This window comes from Squalius cephalus (genome assembly GCF_949319135.1).
Source record: "Squalius cephalus genome assembly, chromosome: 19".
NCBI classification, from domain to species: Eukaryota; Metazoa; Chordata; class Actinopteri; order Cypriniformes; family Leuciscidae; genus Squalius; species Squalius cephalus.
Genome location: NC_137140.1, coordinates 10,452,105 through 10,473,409, shown reverse-complemented (window position 1 = coordinate 10,473,409; position 21,305 = coordinate 10,452,105). Strand labels below are relative to the sequence as shown.

General features: G+C 37.1%; 1 protein-coding gene across 3 annotated transcripts in view; it reads right to left on the bottom strand.

The window, feature by feature from the left end:
- The window catches only part of grid1b (glutamate receptor, ionotropic, delta 1b), a 476,826-nt gene extending 467,692 nt beyond the window's left edge, over window positions 1–9,134 (bottom strand). For 2 of the 3 annotated variants that reach the window (XM_079851867.1, XM_079851868.1), the window contains exons 1-2: window positions 8,950–9,129; window positions 5,136–5,291 (exon numbers count right to left, since the gene is read on the bottom strand). In XM_079851867.1, the coding sequence (XP_079707993.1) occupies window positions 5,136–5,291; window positions 8,950–9,028 (235 nt within the window). In that variant the 5' untranslated portion in view covers window positions 9,029–9,129. Of the gene's footprint in view, window positions 1–5,135; window positions 5,292–8,949 lie in introns of all 3 variants that reach the window. The other variant, XM_079851869.1, reaches the window with a different exon arrangement.
- Between the last annotated feature and the right edge of the window lie 12,171 nt (window positions 9,135–21,305).

Here is a 21,305-nt window from a genome sequence, read left to right as displayed (position 1 = left end):
ATACCAATAGGCTACAGAGATTATTCTAATGTTGAAATTTGTAATTTATTTATAAACAAACCATATAATGCTCGGACACACTATAAATTCATAAAAATTCATGAAAAAAAATTTCCCCAAGGCTTTCTATATAAAGGCTTTTCATTCTTATATAAAGAAACAATATATATACAGTATAGAAAAATGTTATATATATATATATATATATATATATATATATATATATATATATATATATATATATATATATATATAACATTTTCCTCTTCAATAGTCAAAGGAGCATAGTGCATGTTTATTGTGCTGGATAGCAGGAATTAAAGTGGCTCCTCAGTACCGGAATAACAATTATCCAGTGAATTTGTACAAAAAAAAAGTAGACGGCAAAGCCCAAACTTGTTGAGAAGCAATAAACTATCCCTCAAATATTCCCATGGCATACACAGTGCACAGTTTCGTGAGTGGCAACTGCATTTCAATGTGGGAGTGATTCTCTTAAAAAAAACAAAAAAAACATAGCAACAGTTTGAACTCAGTTTCAAAGAAACATGATTGCCAACTGTTTAAACTGTTTGATGTTGGCTATTTTTGTGTATGTGTTAAGGGTTTCCCTGAGATCCCAGGGCTGGTAGGAGGACAAATATTACTTTAAAATTTGTGAATGAAGCAAGGCATACCTTTTTACATATGATCTTCTTTCACTGGACCAGGTGAAGAGAGATAGGAATTCCTAATGTGCTATTAATTATGTCTTTAACAACTAGTTGTTGAGTTTGGATCTTTACACAGTATGTGGATGAGTGCTCGACAATACAGACTGCCCGATGACCCGAGGCCAGCGTGAAAGTCACCCGGGCCAATTGACGGAACTGTCACTTGCCGGATCAGGCCAGTGCTGCATCTTTACAGAAGTTGATAATTTGCACATTTTTAAGCCATTGCCAATTTAAATATTCAAGCGCACACAGACGTGAAAGTACCAGTTGAGGAATGTCAACACATTTCTCTCTGTTTGGTACTCGCACACTATATCATAAGTGTCGTGTGTGCAGCAGTTGAGCCCTTAACGTTGAGCCCTGTGGATTAATTAAACTGAACTTTTCAGAATTTAATTTGGTTGTGGAATGTGTTTGTCACTGCAGTAGATTATCAAACTGTGTAAAAGAAGCACTTAAGAAAGTCAGAACCATTTTTAGATGCAGTGTGCGCAGTACGTGATCATCATAACATTACTTTTGCATATTGCTTTTCCAATAATAAAGCAGTTGGAGTGCTATGCCAAACTAACCAAATTAAACTTTGTGAACTAACAAAGAAAGAAGGACTATGAAAACATCAGCTATGATACAATGAATAAAAGCTACTGTATTTAGAGAGGTTTGGTCCATTTAACACTCCTTTGTGAGAGCAGGCAGTTTAGGTTAAGCTTCAAATCTTTATTCCCATCTCAGACACAAAAGGATTAATCTGGTGAGTTTCATTAGACCTTCTCCATTTGTTTCTGTAGTATAGGTTTTGCACTTAATATAAAATGAGAGACTGAGCATACAGAATGAAAGTATAACATTTGTCAATTATAAAGCAACGCACAGCAATTGATACAAATTCAATTTGGGGGTGGGGGGGTGGGCGTATTAATCTCAGATCAACTTCAGGCAATAGGCAATGATTTAATGAACAATTCACAGGAATATCCTATATCATTGATGCTAAGCTTCTAGTCATATCAGCAGATGATTCATTAAGCTATTTGACCACATTACATTACCCTGTACTGGCAACAAAAACAGTAAAACCTTAAGGAGTGAAAATACAGTGATGTTACTTAAGAACGGGTAAAGTGAATCTCAGGGTCATATTTCACCCTAAAATGTTGTGGTCTGTAGGGATTATTTCATGTTTTGGAAAGAAGTTCTTATGCTTATCAAGGCTACCCTGGAAATCCAGAGTTCTCGCGAGAGCACAAGTTGAATTTGCTCAGCGAGTTACTCTGGTGTCGAGTAATGATGCTCATTAAATATGCCCTTGTATCCGAGCTGCACCAATCACATCGAGTTATCTGATATAGGCGGGCCAGAGGTGAGCTAAACAGTTGACGACAGCGCTGTGACGTCGAAGTCATTAGTAAACATTGCAAGATGGCTATGGATGACCACCAGTTGTTTGAAACGGCTTTGGCCGCTACAATGAACGAGTTAGATGGTAGCTAAGCGTGGGGCTTGTTGTGATTGGTCGTAGTGTTATCCAATTGCGTGCAGTGAGATTTTCAAATGCATGCTTGGTGCCACCCCTCGAGCTGGCCGATTTTCATTAGTCGATGCCAGACCATTAATCTTTCAGATTTAGGTCTGGATTTCCAGGCTATATCAAGGCTGCATTTATTGATCAAAAATACAGTAAAACAGTAATATTGTGAAAAGGTCATTTAAAGCAGTTTTCAATTTTAATATATTTCAAATATAAGATTATTTTTATTTTAAAGGAGAACTCGGCAACTCTAGCGAACTCTAGTCACTTCTTCGCTGATTTTCCCTTTTGTTGTCACATGTTTTCCCCACGAGCTCCCCCTACAGCTGTGGGGGGGCGTATATTTCACAACACGGTCGTAAACAACTCACTTGCGGCGGCCTCCTCCCCCTCTCTACCGCTGCTCATGTGCGTTTGTTATGATCGGAGCAAGCCAACTGAATCGTGTGGAGCTATGTCTACCGAGGTGGGTAATCTGGTAATACATCATACATGTGTGTGTGTGTTTATGTCGAATTGTCGTAAAGCAATTCGTGTTTCGCGTTCGTTCTCGTTCTCGTTCTCGTTCTCGCTTCTCACGAGACTTCCAATTTCTATCTTGCCGGGACGGTAGTCCCCAAGTTGCAAGGTTGGTTTTCCGCCTGGGAACGCTGGGGGGAGCTGGGAAAGTCACCAATATCACCAGAACAGGTTGTTTAACCATCCAAATGATTTCTAGACAGTTTTATTAAGTTAAAAAAGTTACCAAGTTCTCCTTTAAGCTAAAAATACAGCAGCCATTACTCCAGTCTTCAGTATCACATGATGCTTCAGAAATCATTCTCATTTAGCAGTAAAGAAACATCTTATATTATCAATGCTGAAAACATTATTGCTGCTTAATATGTGTTTGCTGCATAATAAAATGAGCCCGATGCTTTCCTCCGGCAAAACCAGCACACAATGTGGGCTACTGTTACGATTTTGAGATGGCAACTGTGGAAAAAAAGAACTAAAAAGAACTCCATTGGCTGACTTGAATGGTCTGGAATCTGTTCACGGAGCCAAAATCAACAGGGCATTCAGTCAAGAGAGCACAGCATCACTGCGCTAAGGTACTTGCACACTGCCCTGCATTTCAACCACACTACCATGACAACACATTCATGCAGGAGATCAAACATAACTGGACGATCTCAGATGATCACCAAAGCAGAGGGCCACTAGAAAATAATGACAATTGTTTGTAAGTTTGGAAACATTACTATTTTTTTATGTATCTTAAGCTCATCAAGCCAGCATTTATTTGATTAAAAAACAGCTGTGCTTTTTAACCTGTGATCCTTTTTTCAGGATTCAGTGATGAATAAAAAGCTAAAAAAGAACAGCATTTATTCAAAATAGATATCTTTTAACAATATAAATCTTTACTATCCCCTTTTTATCAATTTAACATGAATAAAAAAGTGAATAAAAGTATTAATTTCTTTAAAAAAAAGAAAAGAAAAGAAAAAACATTACTGACCCCAAATTTTGAACAGTAATGTTTATTGTTTCTATTTGAAATAAATGCTGTTCTATTTTAACTTTCTATTCATCAAAGAATCCAGAAAAAACTGCTTGGCTGATGAAAATTCAGCTTTACATCACAGAAATAAATGATATTTTAAAGTATATTCACATAGAAAACCATTATTTTAAATTGTAATAATATTTCACAATATTACTGGGTTTTTGTCTATATTTTTGATCAAATAAATGCAGGACTGATGAGCATAAGATACTTCTTTCAAAAACATCAAAATAGTAATGTTTCCAAACCTTTTGACTGGTGTGTGTGTGCGTAATATATATATATATACACATTCCCCCTGAACTTGCGAAAAACAAGTGACAATCATTCCAAATATTTTGCCAGTGGTACACTATGAAAGTTTATCCCTGGTGTGTTGAAACAAATCAAAATACACTGAGACAGTTTCATTCTTTTTCAACACAAGCTATATTAAAAAAAAAGTGTTAAGCTCCCCTGTGCCATATGTGAGGTCACACAGCATTGTCAGAATAAGGATGTTCTCCAAGTGTGCTAGTGTTATTCCTCCGGTTGACAAGGTGATGTGGGAAATAAAACACTTCAACAAACCAACCTGAAAGACACCTATTACACTGGAAGCAGTTGAACTGTGGAAAACTGCACACCGACTAACAACACAGTGAGTAAGTATACTCTGTGATTGGAGACTAGTTCATAAAGGTCCCAGTAATAGCAGAGCAAGAAGAATGACAAATAAAACCTCAGCAAAGATTGGCATATATCTATGTCAATACCTCACTTAGATTGATCCCAGTGACAAAGTTTCAAAAACCAACATAGAATATTGTCATGGAGGATATTTTCTAACGGAAATAATCATTGCCATCATCATCACCATCATATTTGTCTTCAATCCCAGCATCATTAACTGCCATTAGCCCATTCAGAAGAAGACATTCTCTTTCTCCTCGCTTTTCAAAATGATCTTTTGGAAAGCTCAGACTTCAGAGCACTCATCCTCAACTGCAATTATGTGGAAAATTGTTATTGAGTCCAGCTTGACTCAATACCTCCACCTAGCTCTTCTTTCACAGAAGACATTAGACTGCGACGAAGCTTCAGGTGGAAGTCTTTGAAACCTAATGTCACCTTTCATGCTGGCATTAAACAAATACTCATACATTTTCAAGACATCTTTGGTTGCCGTAAGCACGCTCTGAACAAAAGCAGAAATCCTGGTGATGTATGTCATTTCGACTTGGGGATTCAAACCGCCAGACAACAACTTGCATGTAAATTTTTCAGCATGTACACTCAGACGTCAGGGAATGATGCAGTCCGTGAGTCAAGAGACAGAACATGATGATTCACTCACCTTCCTGGACTGCCTGAAAGGGGTTGTTGGGTTCAATATATTTTATGGAGTGGGTGATTTTCTCGCTCTGCAAAATGTCATCGTTGAGGCTGAGGTCAGAGATCGCCAACTGAAACACCTCATCATCCCGTGCTGCGTTCTCCTCAAAAATGGCACCTGCGGGCAAGTGCAGATAGTTATCTGGGTCTTGGTGGAGCGTACAAAGAAACTGTAGCAATTGCTAATTTGCATACTGAGGGCAATTCACTTGCTCGGCTCATCTTGCTCACAGGTCCATTATTTTACAAACATTTATCTGTTTGGCAGATGCTTTTATCCAAAGCCACTTAAAAGTACATTCAAGGTACTTTTTATCAGCGTGTGTGTTCTCTGGGATCGAGCACATGACCTTGACATTTCTAGCGCTATGCTCTACCAATTGAATTATAGGAACCCTTCCAACAGAAAGCTCAAGGCTAAAACAGGTCTGGTGATTGTTTTACTAAATATAAATAAGATAAACTGTATTTTTCTCAGAACCTTTTATGTTGCAAAATAATGAGCAATGAGCAAGCCTTTAACTTGAGATCAATAATGAATCAGGGCTGTAAACATTCCCCCTGTTGTTAGGATGACAAAAGGTTTAAAAGTTTTTTTTTTTTTTTTTTTGGTCTGTCTCAGTGGACTAACAGTGATCCTCAATGTCAAAATTATTGAGAATCAAATCCAATCAAATCAAAGCCAATAAAATCAAAGTAGGTGGGGTTAACTGTCCACATACTGTAAGTAGAGCATCAGTTTAACTTAAAAAAAAAAGAGTGAGGTAAGAGGTAAATCATTTAATAGAATCAAGAAATGATAAGAAAGTAAATGTGTACCTTGAAATGCAATGTAAGTCACTTTGGATAAAAGCGTCTGCCAAATGCATAAATAAATATTTAATACATGTCAACTGTTCTGCAATAAAAATGTTTAAAGACTGACAGTAACATCCAGTGATGCAAACTACTCGACATTTTTTCTCAAATATGTCCGTTTTGAATTGAAAATATGCATTTACGTGGTTCATGTAATTCCAAACCGAGTGTCACTAGACAAGAAACGTTTTCGACATATTATGCATACAAATAAAAGTACATGTGTGCATACAGTACTTTAATGCAAATTGATGCAAATATTATTTGTAAATAGTTCAAAATGATTATTTCCCAACTAAAATTAGACATAGAATTTCCTTCACTGTTCTGTTTCTTTATGTTTTATAAAAAATTGGTCTTGTGATAAACAAATAACAGAAATGTCAAAAAGTTGCATTTGTTTCATTCCTGGGTCCAAGAGGACTGTTTAAAATGATGTGTTGAAAAAATTGTATATGTTAATATGTTAGGTAATGTTTCAACTGCCTAACATAGGTAAGGTTATTTAATTTTGAATTAATTTATTTTTTAATAATACATAATATAACAATAATTCCGTCCCTTTCCAATGAAGATGTTTGCAGGACATTCAAAAATCTTAAGTACTGGTCCCTTCAGAAAAAAAAAAGAATAATAATAATTCTTTGGACCCACTTTATATTATGTGTCTTTAACTATGTACTAACATCTAAATTAATTATTTGATGCAATGATGTGTACATACATGTTTTTATGTTAAGTCCAGACCTTCTGCCGTCAGTCTACCCCTTCCCCTTAAACCTAACCACATCACCAAACCTTACCCATATCCCACCTCAATAGCATAAAAGTGTTTTGAAATACAACACGAACACAATAAGTACCAAACAATTAATTGTTTTTGACATACAGTAAGTACATACAGTAGTAGTTAAAGGTACCTAATAAAGCAGGACCAAAAATCCTTACTGTTGAGCCTGCATTTACATGCCAAGCATGTGCTTATAAAAGCAACTTACAATAAAGTTGTGAAACAAGTTGCATGCAGATTAATTCATTTTATGGCAGCTTAGTAAATTTATGTTTAAGCATGATATCTGGAAAGGTTTTTGTGAGAGATTGAAAGGCCTCATTTATGTGTGGCCAAAATGTACCCATCTTCTCTACCTGTGTTAGAGGAGCCCAATAGGATGGGCATGTAGACAGGCAGAATTTGCTTGATGTATCACTGCAATGTTCATCTTATTTAGCAGAAATAGGGGTGTCGCATCTGTTCATTCCAGTTGCCAGTGAGAGCAGCCCTGATCCACACTGCCTATACTAGCCTTCCAATTACCAGTTTTGGATGGCCATTGCCTCTGTAAATCACCACACCACCCTGAAAATCACTTCATGTCACCCTCTTCATTCAATGGACGGCCCTATTTTTCTTTTGCCCTTCGGAGCCGAATTTGGTCAGGATGATAACTAGCGGATGTGACAAAGTGGAAGTATTGGGCACTGGAGAGGCTGGAATTTGTTATTTCACCTGTGTCATGCACCTTTGAGTCCTGACTATTACACAGCCACAGATACGGCCTGTCCTGCACTTAAAGAGCTGGGTAAAAATATTGGAAGACCTCATCTTTAAAGGTGGTGATTTTTGTTGGTACCTAGACCCATGCAACTGGTAGTTAACCTGAAGTATCTGAGAACAAGCTGTGGATTTAATTATTGCTTTGTACATGAAGATATCTCTGTACAAAAATAACATCTCAAAAGATTATTTCACACTGTATATCGCATCCACCACAGCTCTCAAATGCATTCAATACACCTCATTTCAAAGTGTAAATTGCAATGCCAGTACATGCTTAAAACTTTTTTATTTTTTTATTTTTTTTATCATCCCCAAAGTCTTGGTCAACAAAATGGGCAGAAAAGTACCTAACACAGATTGCATAAGACAAGCATTGCTCATTTGGATTAGTTATAGTTTGGGTAAAGTAATTGAATAATACATTTACAGGATAACCAAATCCACTGGGTCAGTTTTGGCCAACCAAAACAATTATATGTTGTTGATATATAAGCTTTTTCTTTAATAAGAAATAGTTTTGCTGAAGGGTTTGGGTTTTCTGTTTTGGGTTTATTGGCAACACTACTGCAGAGTCTTCAACGGCAAATATGGAGGCTTAATTTCACTACATGGACAACAAATTCTAATAAATCCCCTCTTAAATAAGAGAATGGCTGATTTGGTTTATGTACCGCATGTTTGTAAGAGATTCAAGGGTTTGGACTTCAGTTCTTCATGACAACTGAATAGAAGCCGCCCTCCCCACCAGCCCCTCTTCCTTCTCTCTCCTGCTGTTGGAGTGCCAAAATCTTACTTTCCTCACGTTTGGTGAGACAATCAGAATGCACAGGGTGACCAGCGCATGCAAAGGGGGATTGGTTAAGAAGGCATGTATGGCCTGGGATAGCCAAGAATAAGCATTTGTCCTCTTGTCATTTATTTACTTCAGCATCCTTTATTAAGATTTCCCTCACGTTCCATACAAAGTTCAATCTTATAGATGGGAGGGGGAGAGCAACCCCCACACATTGGCTTACTTTGCCTTATGACAGACGCCTCCTGTATTTCCAACTTACCTGAAATCTGCTGTTTACACAATTATGCCTTGCTCATGAACAAGCTGCTAAGACCGAAATTAGATTAGTCTTGTTCATGCATATGAGTGCATTGGAACTATCGCCAGTCTGAACAAGAGAGACGTTATGATCACAAGTGGTCTACTCAATTGATATTCAGCCCGATTAGCAGGGCGCATTTTCAATGCTTATTTACAATTTACATTTTACACCGACCCTTACAACACAGTCCCTTCACTTCAATCTGGATGGCGCATTCATTATCATTTGCAACAAATAAAGGCTTTGAACAGCTCACTCCTTACCGATGTGAATGATGGAGTCGGCTCCCACCGAACTGCATTGCAATATCCCAAAAGAAAGGCATATTATCAGCAATTCCATCTCCGCTTCTCTCCAAAACCGCGCATCCACACGATCCTCAGATGTATGTTAATTCCCAATGAATGAGAAAAGTACGTTAAAGGATCACAAATACACCTGTGATTAACCAAAAAGTGTGGCGGCGCTTCAGGAAAGCGCTAGTGTGAGAAACACTGTGAGGGAATAAGGGGGAATCAGGAAGGAGAAATGCAGGTCGCCTGTTGGAGGGTAACGGTTGCTTCGGGATCCGGCGCGTTCTCTCCGCAGGTCTCGCTCTCGCGCGGCGCTCGCGGAGTCTGAGACACATCACAAACTCAAAACTGCGGAGGAGGGACACCCCCGCGCGCGCGCGCTCGCTAGTTAGCTTGTTCGCTCGTTCCAGAGAGCGAGCGAGCGCGCGCGCGAAGAGATGGAATCCGGCGCGAAGCTGGAGAAGACAAAGCTAAACATACATGCAGCTGCCTTAAGAGGACGTTACCGTTTTTGCGTTCCGTCTGTGCAATTTCATTTAATTGTTTGTCTCCGTAAAAAAAAGAAAAGAAAAACAAACAAAAAAAAACAGCATCATATTCACGTCGTTGACTGTTGCATCGCGTCTCGCCACCTTTAAGCGATTTTCGCAAAGCGTTTTCGAATTAAAACAGTTCAACTTTTAGGAACGAGACCCCTCTGCAAGAACGTGTTTGCGTAGATTTCCACCCGTGAAAACATGGGAAAAGCGAACTGTGGAAAGCCGGTGGTTCAAAGTCATCGAACGAAGAGGTAACTTTCTTTTGAGTGTTCAAGTGTGCTGTTGATTCATTCTCTATTTTGATAAATGATTTTAGTGTTTAATGAATCACAATTAGTAAACATACACGTAGCGGTCAATGAGGACGCTATTCACAGAGATTTCCATATGGGAGAAATTAATGTAGACATGTAGACATGGTCTCTCAATGATTCGTCGCGCACGAAGGAAACGATAACTTTCTTCTTTTGATTGTTAAAGCGTGCATTGGATTCATTCTTGCTTTTTTTTTTACTGGATGATGAAGTACAGATAGTCGCTGTGCAACGTCACGAAGAGGAATCGACTTTCCCGCGGCGCGAGACGGAGCGCCGCTGTCAGAAGTCCGTGGAAATTCTACACATGATAAGGCGCATTTCTCCCATTGAACATGGTTTCATTCAGACACGGTGTTTATTGTGAGGACGTGTTGCGGAGACGATATTGCCGGTGAAGACTGGAGCTGTGGGCTCGTGTACAATACTGCCATTTTCATGATATACCATTTCATAAGTATTTATTACACTACATATGATGGAATTTAAATGTATCACTGTATAGAAAGGTTTGTCAGGTTGTATGATTATTTACTGATTTTAGTCAAGCCAAAACAACATTTAATATGACATTATAGGTAACCGAAAGTGATGTGTACGAGATCCGGCAGAAATAGCTTCTTAAGGTAGCCTAATAATACCACGTTTCACTTTTTATAGTTTAAGACGGCACATTTTAACAAAATGCAGTGTGCTGTTTCATATAATTTTTCTGTTTTCTTTAAATTGTATTTTATTGTAAACTTTAATTTGTGGTTTCAATATAGATTTTTAAAAGGTTGATATCAAACGGACTTTAAGTAGTGTAAAAAGAACGAAAGAAGATTTGTGGAGAGCAGAAAGTGAATCGAAGAAAATGAACTTTAGAGAAACAAATGAAGACCACCGCTGGACTCACTTTATTCATCCACATCACTGAAGGCTTCATCAGAGAGGAAACATTATATTCTTTGTCTTACAATTAAAGGATATTTCTTGCGGTTGAATATGAGAACAGAAATGTCCCTTAATTGTTTGGTTAAGTATATGTGATGTCTTTCAGCACCACACGCCGGTGGACAGCTCCCGCAAGCTATGTCGGTCACGAACAGAATTACAATGGATCAATTATCAAGCTCTAAGCCCTGAACACTCTGCCTTTCATGTTCATATCTGTAGCAACATCCAGCACTGTAAATTTTAATTATACATTAACCTTTTTTTCCAAATCTAATTATTCTTTAAAAGGGTCTGGAAGCATCAAAATAAAAGGATTTCAATATTACAATGCCTTGATTCTTCTTCTTTTTTGTCGTAAGACTGTTGTGTTTCTGAAGGCAGGTATGTTGATCGCACTAAACTGTTCTGTCCATCGTCTTGCTGAATGTGATTAGATTCAGCGGAAATAAAATTATTAAAATCATGCTTTGCAGATCAGATATATATTACGGCAGTTCAGCGATTCAGGTCATTTGGCAGATCTATCTATCTATCTATCTATCTGTCTATCTATCTATCTATCTATCTATCTATCTATCTATCTATCTATCTATCTATCTATCTATCTATCTATCTATCTATCTATCTGTGACACCGCATGTAACCTGTGGTGTTAACGTGATTAATGACTAAGTATATGGGGCAAGAAGGCCTGTTATAGAGTTCCCTAACTATAATTACTACAGAGTGCAACTACTGTAATAGCATGCAGTGAAAAATCTAATGCATATGACAATCCAAAGATGATTAATGTGAATGCGTGTGCACATGATCCCACCCATTCATTTCCAAAAAATAAAACATAATTTTCAACAGTACAAATTTACACATTACTCTATGTGGAATATTGATTGCAAGAGACTGGACAGGATTCATTTACAGTTATACTGTTGGTCTGTCAACAAATTATAGTATAAATGATATTGTGATATAAATATATATATATATATATATATATATATATATATATATATATATATATATATATATATCAAAAGTTTGGTAACATTAGTATTTTTATGTAAACATTACTATTTTTCTCTCATGCTCATCAGGCCTGAATTTATTTGATAACAGTACTATTGTGAAATATTATTACAATTTCAAATACAATAATGGTTTTCTATTTTAATATACTTTAAAATATAATTTATTTCTGTGATGAAAAGCTAAATTGTCATCAGCCATTACTCCACTCTTCTGTGTCACATGATCCTTCAGAAATCATTATAATATATTGATTTGATACTCAGTTATTATTAATGTTGAGCTGCTTAATTTTATTTTTTTTTTTTTATTTTTTTTGGAACTTGTGATCCTTTTTCCAGGATTCATTGATGAATAAAACAGGAAAGTATTTTCAAAAAGGAAATATTTTCTAACAATATAAATCGTTACTATCACTTTTTATAAATTTAACACATCCTTGCTGAATAAAATTTCTTTAAAAAAAAAAAAGAAAAAAAAAATACTCACCACTAACCTTTGAACAGTACTGTTACAAAATATTTCTATTTTAAATAAATGCATTCATCAAAGAATCCTGAAAAAAAATATTAAGCCGCACCACTGTTTCCAACATTGATAATAAATCAGCATTTTAGAATAATTTCTTAAGGATCATGTGACACTGAAGACTGGAGTAATGGCTGATGAAAATTCAGTTTTGCATCACAGAAATAAAGGATCTTTTAAAGTGTATTCAAATAGAAATTTTAAATTGTAATTGTAATAATATTTCACAATATTACACAATAATATCGGTATTTTTGATCAAATAAATGCACCCAACATTCAGCTGAACCTTTCGACCCGCCTCAGCCATTGTAAGGTCGTGATTGAGAGCATGGCCCACAGTATTTCATTAGAAACATGACTACAATCTTAGCCTGTTCTACCTCTTCCACTGTTTTTCCTCCGTACCCTTCCACCACACAATTCTAACAGAAATGTATAGAAAATATGTTCTAGTTCAACCATTTTGCATTTAATGACTTATGCAAGGAACTAATGCCTAGATGTTTTGAGGGGTAAGACTACTCAACAGGGAACCAGTTTAATTTAGTTTGATCAACATGACATAACATAAGCAACTGATAATGTAAGAACCAGCAGACAATTGTACATAATCAATTGCATGAATTTGCAATTTGTTCAAAATAATGAGAAATTGCTTTTTTGATGTTAACAAGTGACTAGATGATGTGGAGGTTGAACAAGTAGTTTAGAGAATTTCAGTTGTCATCTGAGAAATGCACCAAAGCAAAGTATAATTGAGCCAAAGCTTCAGAGTCCATAGTTGTGAATCCACAGTGTCAGAAATAAATTGTTTTTCAGTGAAGTTTAAAACTAACCGAGTAAGCCTTCTTCCTTCTTGTCTATGCATTTATAAAGTGAACTGAGATACAGTTTCAACCATGAACACCACTGAAGTGTTAAATTAAACAGACATCGAGGGTGTTGTGGCTTCATATCTGGACCAAACAAATTACAGCTTGCTCACACGTTGTCATGGAATATCAGCACAGCAGCCACAAAGCCCAAAACCCTTTCTGTGATGCTGGGTGACAGTTCCTGGCACTGGTGAGTGATGAATGCACAATTACATTGGCATTTGAACCAAACTGATGGAGATGTTGCATGGCACGTTGAGCTCATATGAATGATTCTGTTCAGTTTAAAATATTATCTGAATGGGAGCCAATCAACAATGAGTATTTAGCACGCTTCAGTGAGCATACATGAGGTAGTGGGTATTGTTTAAATGTCCACCCTGAGGGAAACGTTGGCTCATGTGAACATAACAAAACTGGCTTGAGGATACATGATGCAGATACTGTATTGTCATGTACTGTATATCGAAGGCAGGACTGTGGAGTGGCATAGAAATTAGGAAACTAAAAACAAGGCCATTTTTAAAAAAACATAAATGTACATATGAAATATTTCTACAGAGATGCAGATGAAGCAAAACAGAAACATTTAAACTGCATCATGCTGAGATTTCATTGATGCTATCAAGTACTCTTGTGTAAAGGGTAATTAAACATACTTTTTTAAAAGCTCAATTTGCATTATGGTAATAAATTCACATCATTTTTATAATGGGCAAGATAGCTCACAATCTGGCACTCAAACACCCAACATTTTAGAGGGAAGGTGAGAAGATGCTGCTATTAGAGACACTCTACAAAACATCCATCAGTTAATATCTGGTGGCAAAATGAATAATGCGATGAATGCGATGATGGCAGGCCATATGACCGCATGCTTCCCAATTAGATTACTGGCTGCAGAGCCAGTTTCTACTTTTGTCAAGGGATCAGGGCCATTGTTATTCAGCTTTATGAAAGGAGGCAAAATGCGAAATCAGTTAATGAGGTTAGATGTTATTGTTCAGTAATGTCACAGTTAAAAATGTAATTTTACAAAAACCTGTCAAGTGTCACAGGCTCTACCACATCACTGGTCACACCCTGAACACCAGATCATCCAGCTTCACCCATCCGCTCCCAATCACTGGAATACTAACACAGCGCACCTGCACCAGCTCAGTATCTCACCCTTCATAAGCAAGATCCAGTGAATCTTACGATCATCACCACCTGCAAAACTGTTACCGCACAGCGAGGTTCATTGAAACTATCTGACTGCTTCCTCACCTGATATCCACGCCAGCTGCTATTATCATTCCTGCAAATAATCTTACCTTTGTGTCTCGCTTATACCAAGGGTTGCCATGTCATATCGCTTTCAGAAATATAATAATTATAATTATAATTTATTTATTTGCTGCTTGCAAAATTATTTTAATGAAACTCCTACTCTTCACTGTTATTTGAAAACAAAAAATACTTAAATCATGAAGTATTTAAACTTGTATTTATATAATTCATGCTAATAAATAAAAAACATTGTGTTCAGAGAGAACACATTCATGTTTCACAGATTAATAAGCAACATCTTTGAGAATGATAGTATGAAAAAAAAAAAAAAAAATGCTCAAAAGTAAAACATCTGTTATACCAATGCAGCTGTATTACTCTAATCTTGAATGATACGTTGTAGAAAGAAGGAGCATTGGAAAAGATATTGGCCTTTAACACAAAAACACTTCAAGATGTTACACTGCAAAATATACGTGACACAATCACTGATGTAACATGATTAATAACTTTAAGAAATTGCCATATAAATTGAATACATTTATAGTGGACACTGCCTGTAGTCAATGGCTTCTTACGCTCTAGCACACTAAAAGCTTCACAACAGTTTTACTTGTTCTTTTTCAGGCTGCTTTACTAATCATACGGCTTGCCAGACCCTTATAAATGATGCATTAAAATACTATGTAGTTTTAGTGTAGTACACTCTATTTTCTGCAGCTTGTGATTCACTGTGCTGCCGTGTTTTTTACCTTGACATACATCTCTCTCTCTCTCTCTCTCTCATATGCACACGCACACGCACACGCACACACACACACACACACACACACACACACACACACACACACACACACACACACACACACACACACACACACACACAGTCTCTTTTTTTCATGCCATCAACACCTTAATTGCATTACGCTTTATGCAATGTGGTTGTTCGATCATCCAAAGATGTTCCTGCCAAGTTTCGCTGGGTGGGAACGCAGGGAAGAATATTAAATGAGCTCCGAAATGACTCTAAAATAGCTGTGGCATATCAATGTGCTTTAACTGCAAGAGAGAACTTGTAAATTTGTTTGGTGCTTTGAAGAAGAGTGGGAGTGGATGGGTCTATTACTCAATACACATTGGGGGCTTATAAGAGATCCTGTTAGTGAAGCAAAAAGAGAATAACAAAAGAAAATACTTTTTTACACAGTGTAAGTTCCCTCTGGGCAAATACTGGATATCCCTGCAATGGCCGACTGTGTGATTTTTACATTCAGTATTCATTTATGCATGTAAAAATGGAATCACAATCACAAAATTCTTTAATTTGAATGCTTTTAAAGTGATTGTTCACCCAAAAATGAATGTGTTGTGTTATGCAGCGACAGCAGCAAACAGACAATAACCGCATTTCTACTGTCGGGACAAAAGCGAGTATGCTAAAGCGTGCCAGGGCCAGTCATGTTTCCACTGTCACTTCTGGGACATGATCAGCCTCGTCAGGGCTTCCTCTGGGACAATGGCCAAGGGTTGTTCTTCCATGTTCCATTCTGTCACACGTTTTCATTTTAACAGTAAAGCTCTGTTCTGCAGCACTTTGCTTGACAAAAAAGTTTGTTTAATTTCGTATGATTAAAAGATAAATTAAATTTATGAGGAGCTTTATTTGCACTTAAGACAATTTGGGAAAGAGATCTGAACCTAACATTTGATGATGAGGAATGGCATAGAGTTTTAACGGTCACAATGGCATCTAGGGATGCAAGAATATGTCTTATACAGTTTAAGATCGTGCACTGTTTGTTCTGGACTCCTTCCAGACTGTTTAGGCTTGGGTTAAAAGATACACCATATTGCTGGAGATGTAAGGCTGAAGATGGAGATTTAACTGATGCTTTTTGGGTTTTTGGGGGGGAGATTTCTGGAAAATTAACACATTTTGCTTTGGATACTCATGTTTCACTATGTCATCAATTGTTTATATTAGGTACTGGTTACAAACCAGTTTAATGATTGGCAGACAAATAATTCTTAGGAGCTGGAAGTGAGAGGTAGCCCCTTCCTTTCAAATATATATATTTGAAAATATGTCTTATAAACATACTGATAAACTAAATGTATACTATAAGAAATGGTCCATATATTTAAAATTATTTGGAAAAGGGGTAGTAATAATTATGTGTGAGACACATGTACAGATATATTGTGTTGTATTCTGAAAAGGTGTCTGAGAAATCAATAAAAACTGTTAATCTGAAAATCAAATTACTGTTTTATTTCTTCACTTGATTGCCAGACAAATATAAATACTCAACACAGAATTTCTGAAAATAAAATAAAAATAATAATAATTATTATTGTTAAATCATTGATTGTTAAATAATTGATTATCAAAATTGAATTACACCATTAAAATGGAATCCATAAAACTTCAAACAGAAAACAGAATTTGGTAAAAAATAAAACAGAATTTGAGAAGAAAAAATGTATTTCATAGAGCCCTAAACATGTCATTTATTTTCAAAATTTAAATAAATTATTGTTAAATTGTTACGTTTTGTGATTTCAATTAATTAGACATGCGTTTAGATGACTAAAATTTTATTTAACCATTAAAATGGAATTTGGGAAAAAATAAAACGGATTTCATAGGGCCCTAAATTACTGTGGATAGGGGCTATTATTATTTTTCCAACTCGTAACTGGGAGTACATCGATCTAGTACGAGTTCACGGGTGGGAAGTCACGAGTTTGACTGCCGTTCCAGTGCACTTTCACGGGTATAATGTTGGAAAAACACGGGTTACAGGTTGCCTGGAACGCGGCATTAACTCGTAACAAGCTGGCGTTCTTTTGGCCAATCACTGCCACAGATTGTGATTAAGATTATTTCAGTTTGCTCTTTTCATTTAAATATTATATTGATTTTCTTCTGTTGAGTGAATTCCCTTTGATCGTGTGTGTGTTTGTGTCCCTGTTTCAGTTGCTGAGAGCCGAAGGTGGTGGTGTTGGTGTCCGGGTGGTGGTGTCCCCTTCCTGCGTGCTGTGTTGTCTACCCCGTTTTCTTTGCTGTGTTCACTGTCGTGTTTTTCAGTGTTTGTGTGTTCACGCGGGTGACTTTTTCCTGGGAGTCCTCCCTGCCTTCATGACTCCCTTCTCCACTGGTAAGCCTCAGCAGCAATTATAATTTGTCCCTCTGTTCCCTTCCCTAAAGTATGAATGTGTTTTAAATTATTGAAATAAAGTTTGTTGTCCATTTTCAAAATTGAACCGTCTCTGGCTGAATTGTATGCGTACCTGTGTGTCCTTAAGTATCAGTAATATTGCAATTAGGGAATAAATAAAATCATTCTCTGGGTGAAAGTCCCAGGGTGGCGTAGTCGGTGTTTTTGGGGCAGGTTTCACCTAGACTATAACCTCCTCTGTTTTGTCTGCTCTCGTGCCGCCACACTTGCATCAGCTGACTCTCAGCTGATCCATGTCTACCTATAGGAATACAATGCCTATCACTGTATAATATAAGCTCTTTCAGTATTATCAGCAGCTATCGCGTTTCTCAGGAGCTAATTAAATGGCGAAATTCGGCAGGCAAACCACATCATCTCACAAGGAATCGTGCAATCGGGAATTTAGAGAGAGGAATTCATTCCCAACAAGGATTTCACCTCAGATTCTTTCAAGTTCGTGAACTTCAGCACAATATTCGCTGCATTGATCATACGCTGCCTGATTTGGAAGTGACCTCCATCACTGCATTATTCACACAGGACTCGATATGATTCACTCTCCATTCATCTCTGAAAGTCTTCACGAAGCTAAGCTAAGTTCCTTTTTAATGCTCATTGCTGGCAACATGCTTGTCGCTAATGCTATCTGTGTTGCTTGGGCTTATCTAAAAGTTTGAGATCCACTGCTCTAAAAGCTGTTAGTTGCTATTGGAAACATGGTTGTTTTAAGGTTATTTAGCCCAGTTGTTATTTGGAACATGGCTGTGTTTTAGGCTTATATCTGGTGCTGTCACATGCTGTGCTAAGCTTATTCAGGTATCAGCAAAATGCTTGTTGTTGTTTCAGCAACATTGCTATCAGACCTGAACTGGTTGCTGATGCAAATGTTATAGAATATGCTTATTACTTAGACTTCTAGAATTATTGCGCATACGACATGTTGTGGTGATCAAAGCTGATCAAAGTTAAAGTTAGCACATGCTTGTGGCTAAAGCTTATCTAGATTATTGGTACATATTGTGCACAATAAACATTAGGTATGTTCACCGCAGAGGGCTGTCATTCAACACTATCAACATTGTAGCTTGATGATCCCGTGAATGAGTGTGGAATCATGGGAGTCTTCATCTACACCTCCACAACCAATGGAATTCAGTACGACAGATCAGAAATCATTTTCATGAATGAGAAAGCACACTATACTTCATTGCTTAGCTGCGCACTGCATATGACTCAGAGCTACAGGGTGTATGCTTCCCCTGCCAAGCTACACTAGTTTTAATAAGTCCATGGTTATATTACATGCTTGTTGTATCAGATTTTGTTGCCGCTAGTCAGAGCTATTGCTATAGGGTGTATGCATCCCCTGCCAAACTACACTAGTTTTAGCAATAGTTCCGTGATTATACAACATGCTTGTTGTATCAGATTGATGCCACTAGGGGTGGAAGCTTCCCCCAATAGATCTCATAACTGTTAAATTGGTTACAGCAGCACGCTTTTTGCAATGTGTCCTCGCTTGCTCCAGCTTGGGGTGATGCTTCCCCCGTGAGATTGGATCTATAGCATTCAACATATGCCACTAACATCAGGATGTATTAACCATTCTATCAGCATCAGTCGTGTTGAAGGTAGTGTGTAAAAATAAAAATAAAAGCCATCCAGAAAATTCTCTGTCAGTTTGTGTTGGGGGATATTGGCATATGGTTTTGTTTTGGGGGGTTACTGCTGCTCTCCCTGCTCTTATCCATGCTAGGCTGTATGGATGCGCAGGGAGTTCTTGAACAGAACCATACCACCAATCCTAACTGTAAATCTTATTTGAAGATAATGGTCCTGAAAGAAATCCCAGTCAAGAGTAGAGAGACCCAAACAGCCACTTCTGAAGGTTTTCCCTCGGACCCTCATTGGCGATCGAAGATGGAGGTTCATGAAAGTGTGGTACAGTACTCATAAATAGCTGACTACTAGTAAAGATGCTGCCTTCTGCAATGCCTGCTGGCATTTCAGTCTCCCTTCTTCACGTGATTCAGCGTTTACATCTGAAGGATTCAGGCACTGGAAGAAAGCAACCTTTAGAGATCAGAATCACATACCAATACTAAAGACAGGAAAGACCATAAAAAATTGTCAGAAAGCTAATGTTCTCTATCTGCCTATTTAACTGCAGAATATGAAAAAAGGAAAATAAAGAGTACATTAAAACAATTGCAGAAACCCTGCTTCTCACAGCAATGCAAAACATAGCTCAGAGAGCAAATAATGAAAGTGAGGGTTAGAACAAAAGACATTTTCTCTATATTATGTAGTTACTTGCCAAGCATGATAACATAGTCAAGAAGAAAATGACTAGTCAAAGAAATGCAACATGACTTTGCCACAGCACACAAAATGAAATGATTGATTGCCTGGCTGAAATTGTGCAAACCTCAATAATTAGCGAAGTTACTCAAATTGAGGCCTTCAGCATTATGGTTGATGAGACCAAAGACATCAGTAAGAAGGAACAGATGTCCTTTGTAATAAGATACTATCATAATGGCTCTATATTAGGGTGGTCCTTATTTTTAAAGTATCCAATTGTCATGCTCTTAACCCTTCAAATTGTTCCTTTATATAAGAAAATACAGCATGCCAATTTTTATGGCAGTAACATAATAATTACTGGTAGCTCAATAGCTTTAAACTTTCGTAAAAAAAAAATCGTAAAATTTTTTTTGTTAAAACAGATCATTTGATTTGGTATTGTACCTGGCTAGTAAAATTCCAAAAAAATCTCCATAAAAGCATCTAATGCACCATATATTCCTAAATATGTATTTTAGATACATATCTCAGTTTACTTATTGTAGAAACTAAATCCAAATGAATCCATCCATGACCCGGTTTAGCAGATTTACCTTTCCTGGTGGAATCAATACATATTTCTATTGATGATCACCTTGGTTATTGTTTGGGTTTAGAACACATTTTTTGGTTTAAAAAATTACATTACGTTCCTTGAAATTGACCCGGAACTTTGGTCGAATCAAGCAGATTAATCAGGAGGCACAGGCAACCATGCAATGAAAGTAGTCAATGATCACGCCAAGAGAGGAGTAGCTCTGATTCAAGAATACAATGGCTATCTCACACACTCTGAAGAACAATTGCAGTTTCTCCTTCATGTGGTGGAAGATCACAGACGGATCTATCCAGACTGCAAAAAGTCAACACTGGCTGCTGAGCATCAGAAATGAGGGATTGTTGAAAACTTTGTGCTTTTTTGAGATTGTTGTCATTGTTGTCATGTCAGTGTTGCTCTGATTTCAATAAAATGTAGTTCATTTGCAGCAACTTTTAATATTACTTGCATATCACAATAACGCCGCACAGCTTAACATAGGCAATCTTCCACATGATTGAGCTACCTCTAAATATCATTTTTTTGTCAACATGTTTGCATATTTCTAATTTTGAAGTTAAAAGGAACAGTTTAAAAGGTTAAGACACTAACATTTTGCAAAAAAAAAAAAAATTGGACTTGATAAGGACCACCTTTTCTTACATTTGTAGCTGCTGAATGCCTGGATGCTGCAGCACTTTCTCAGAAAATCATACAGACAA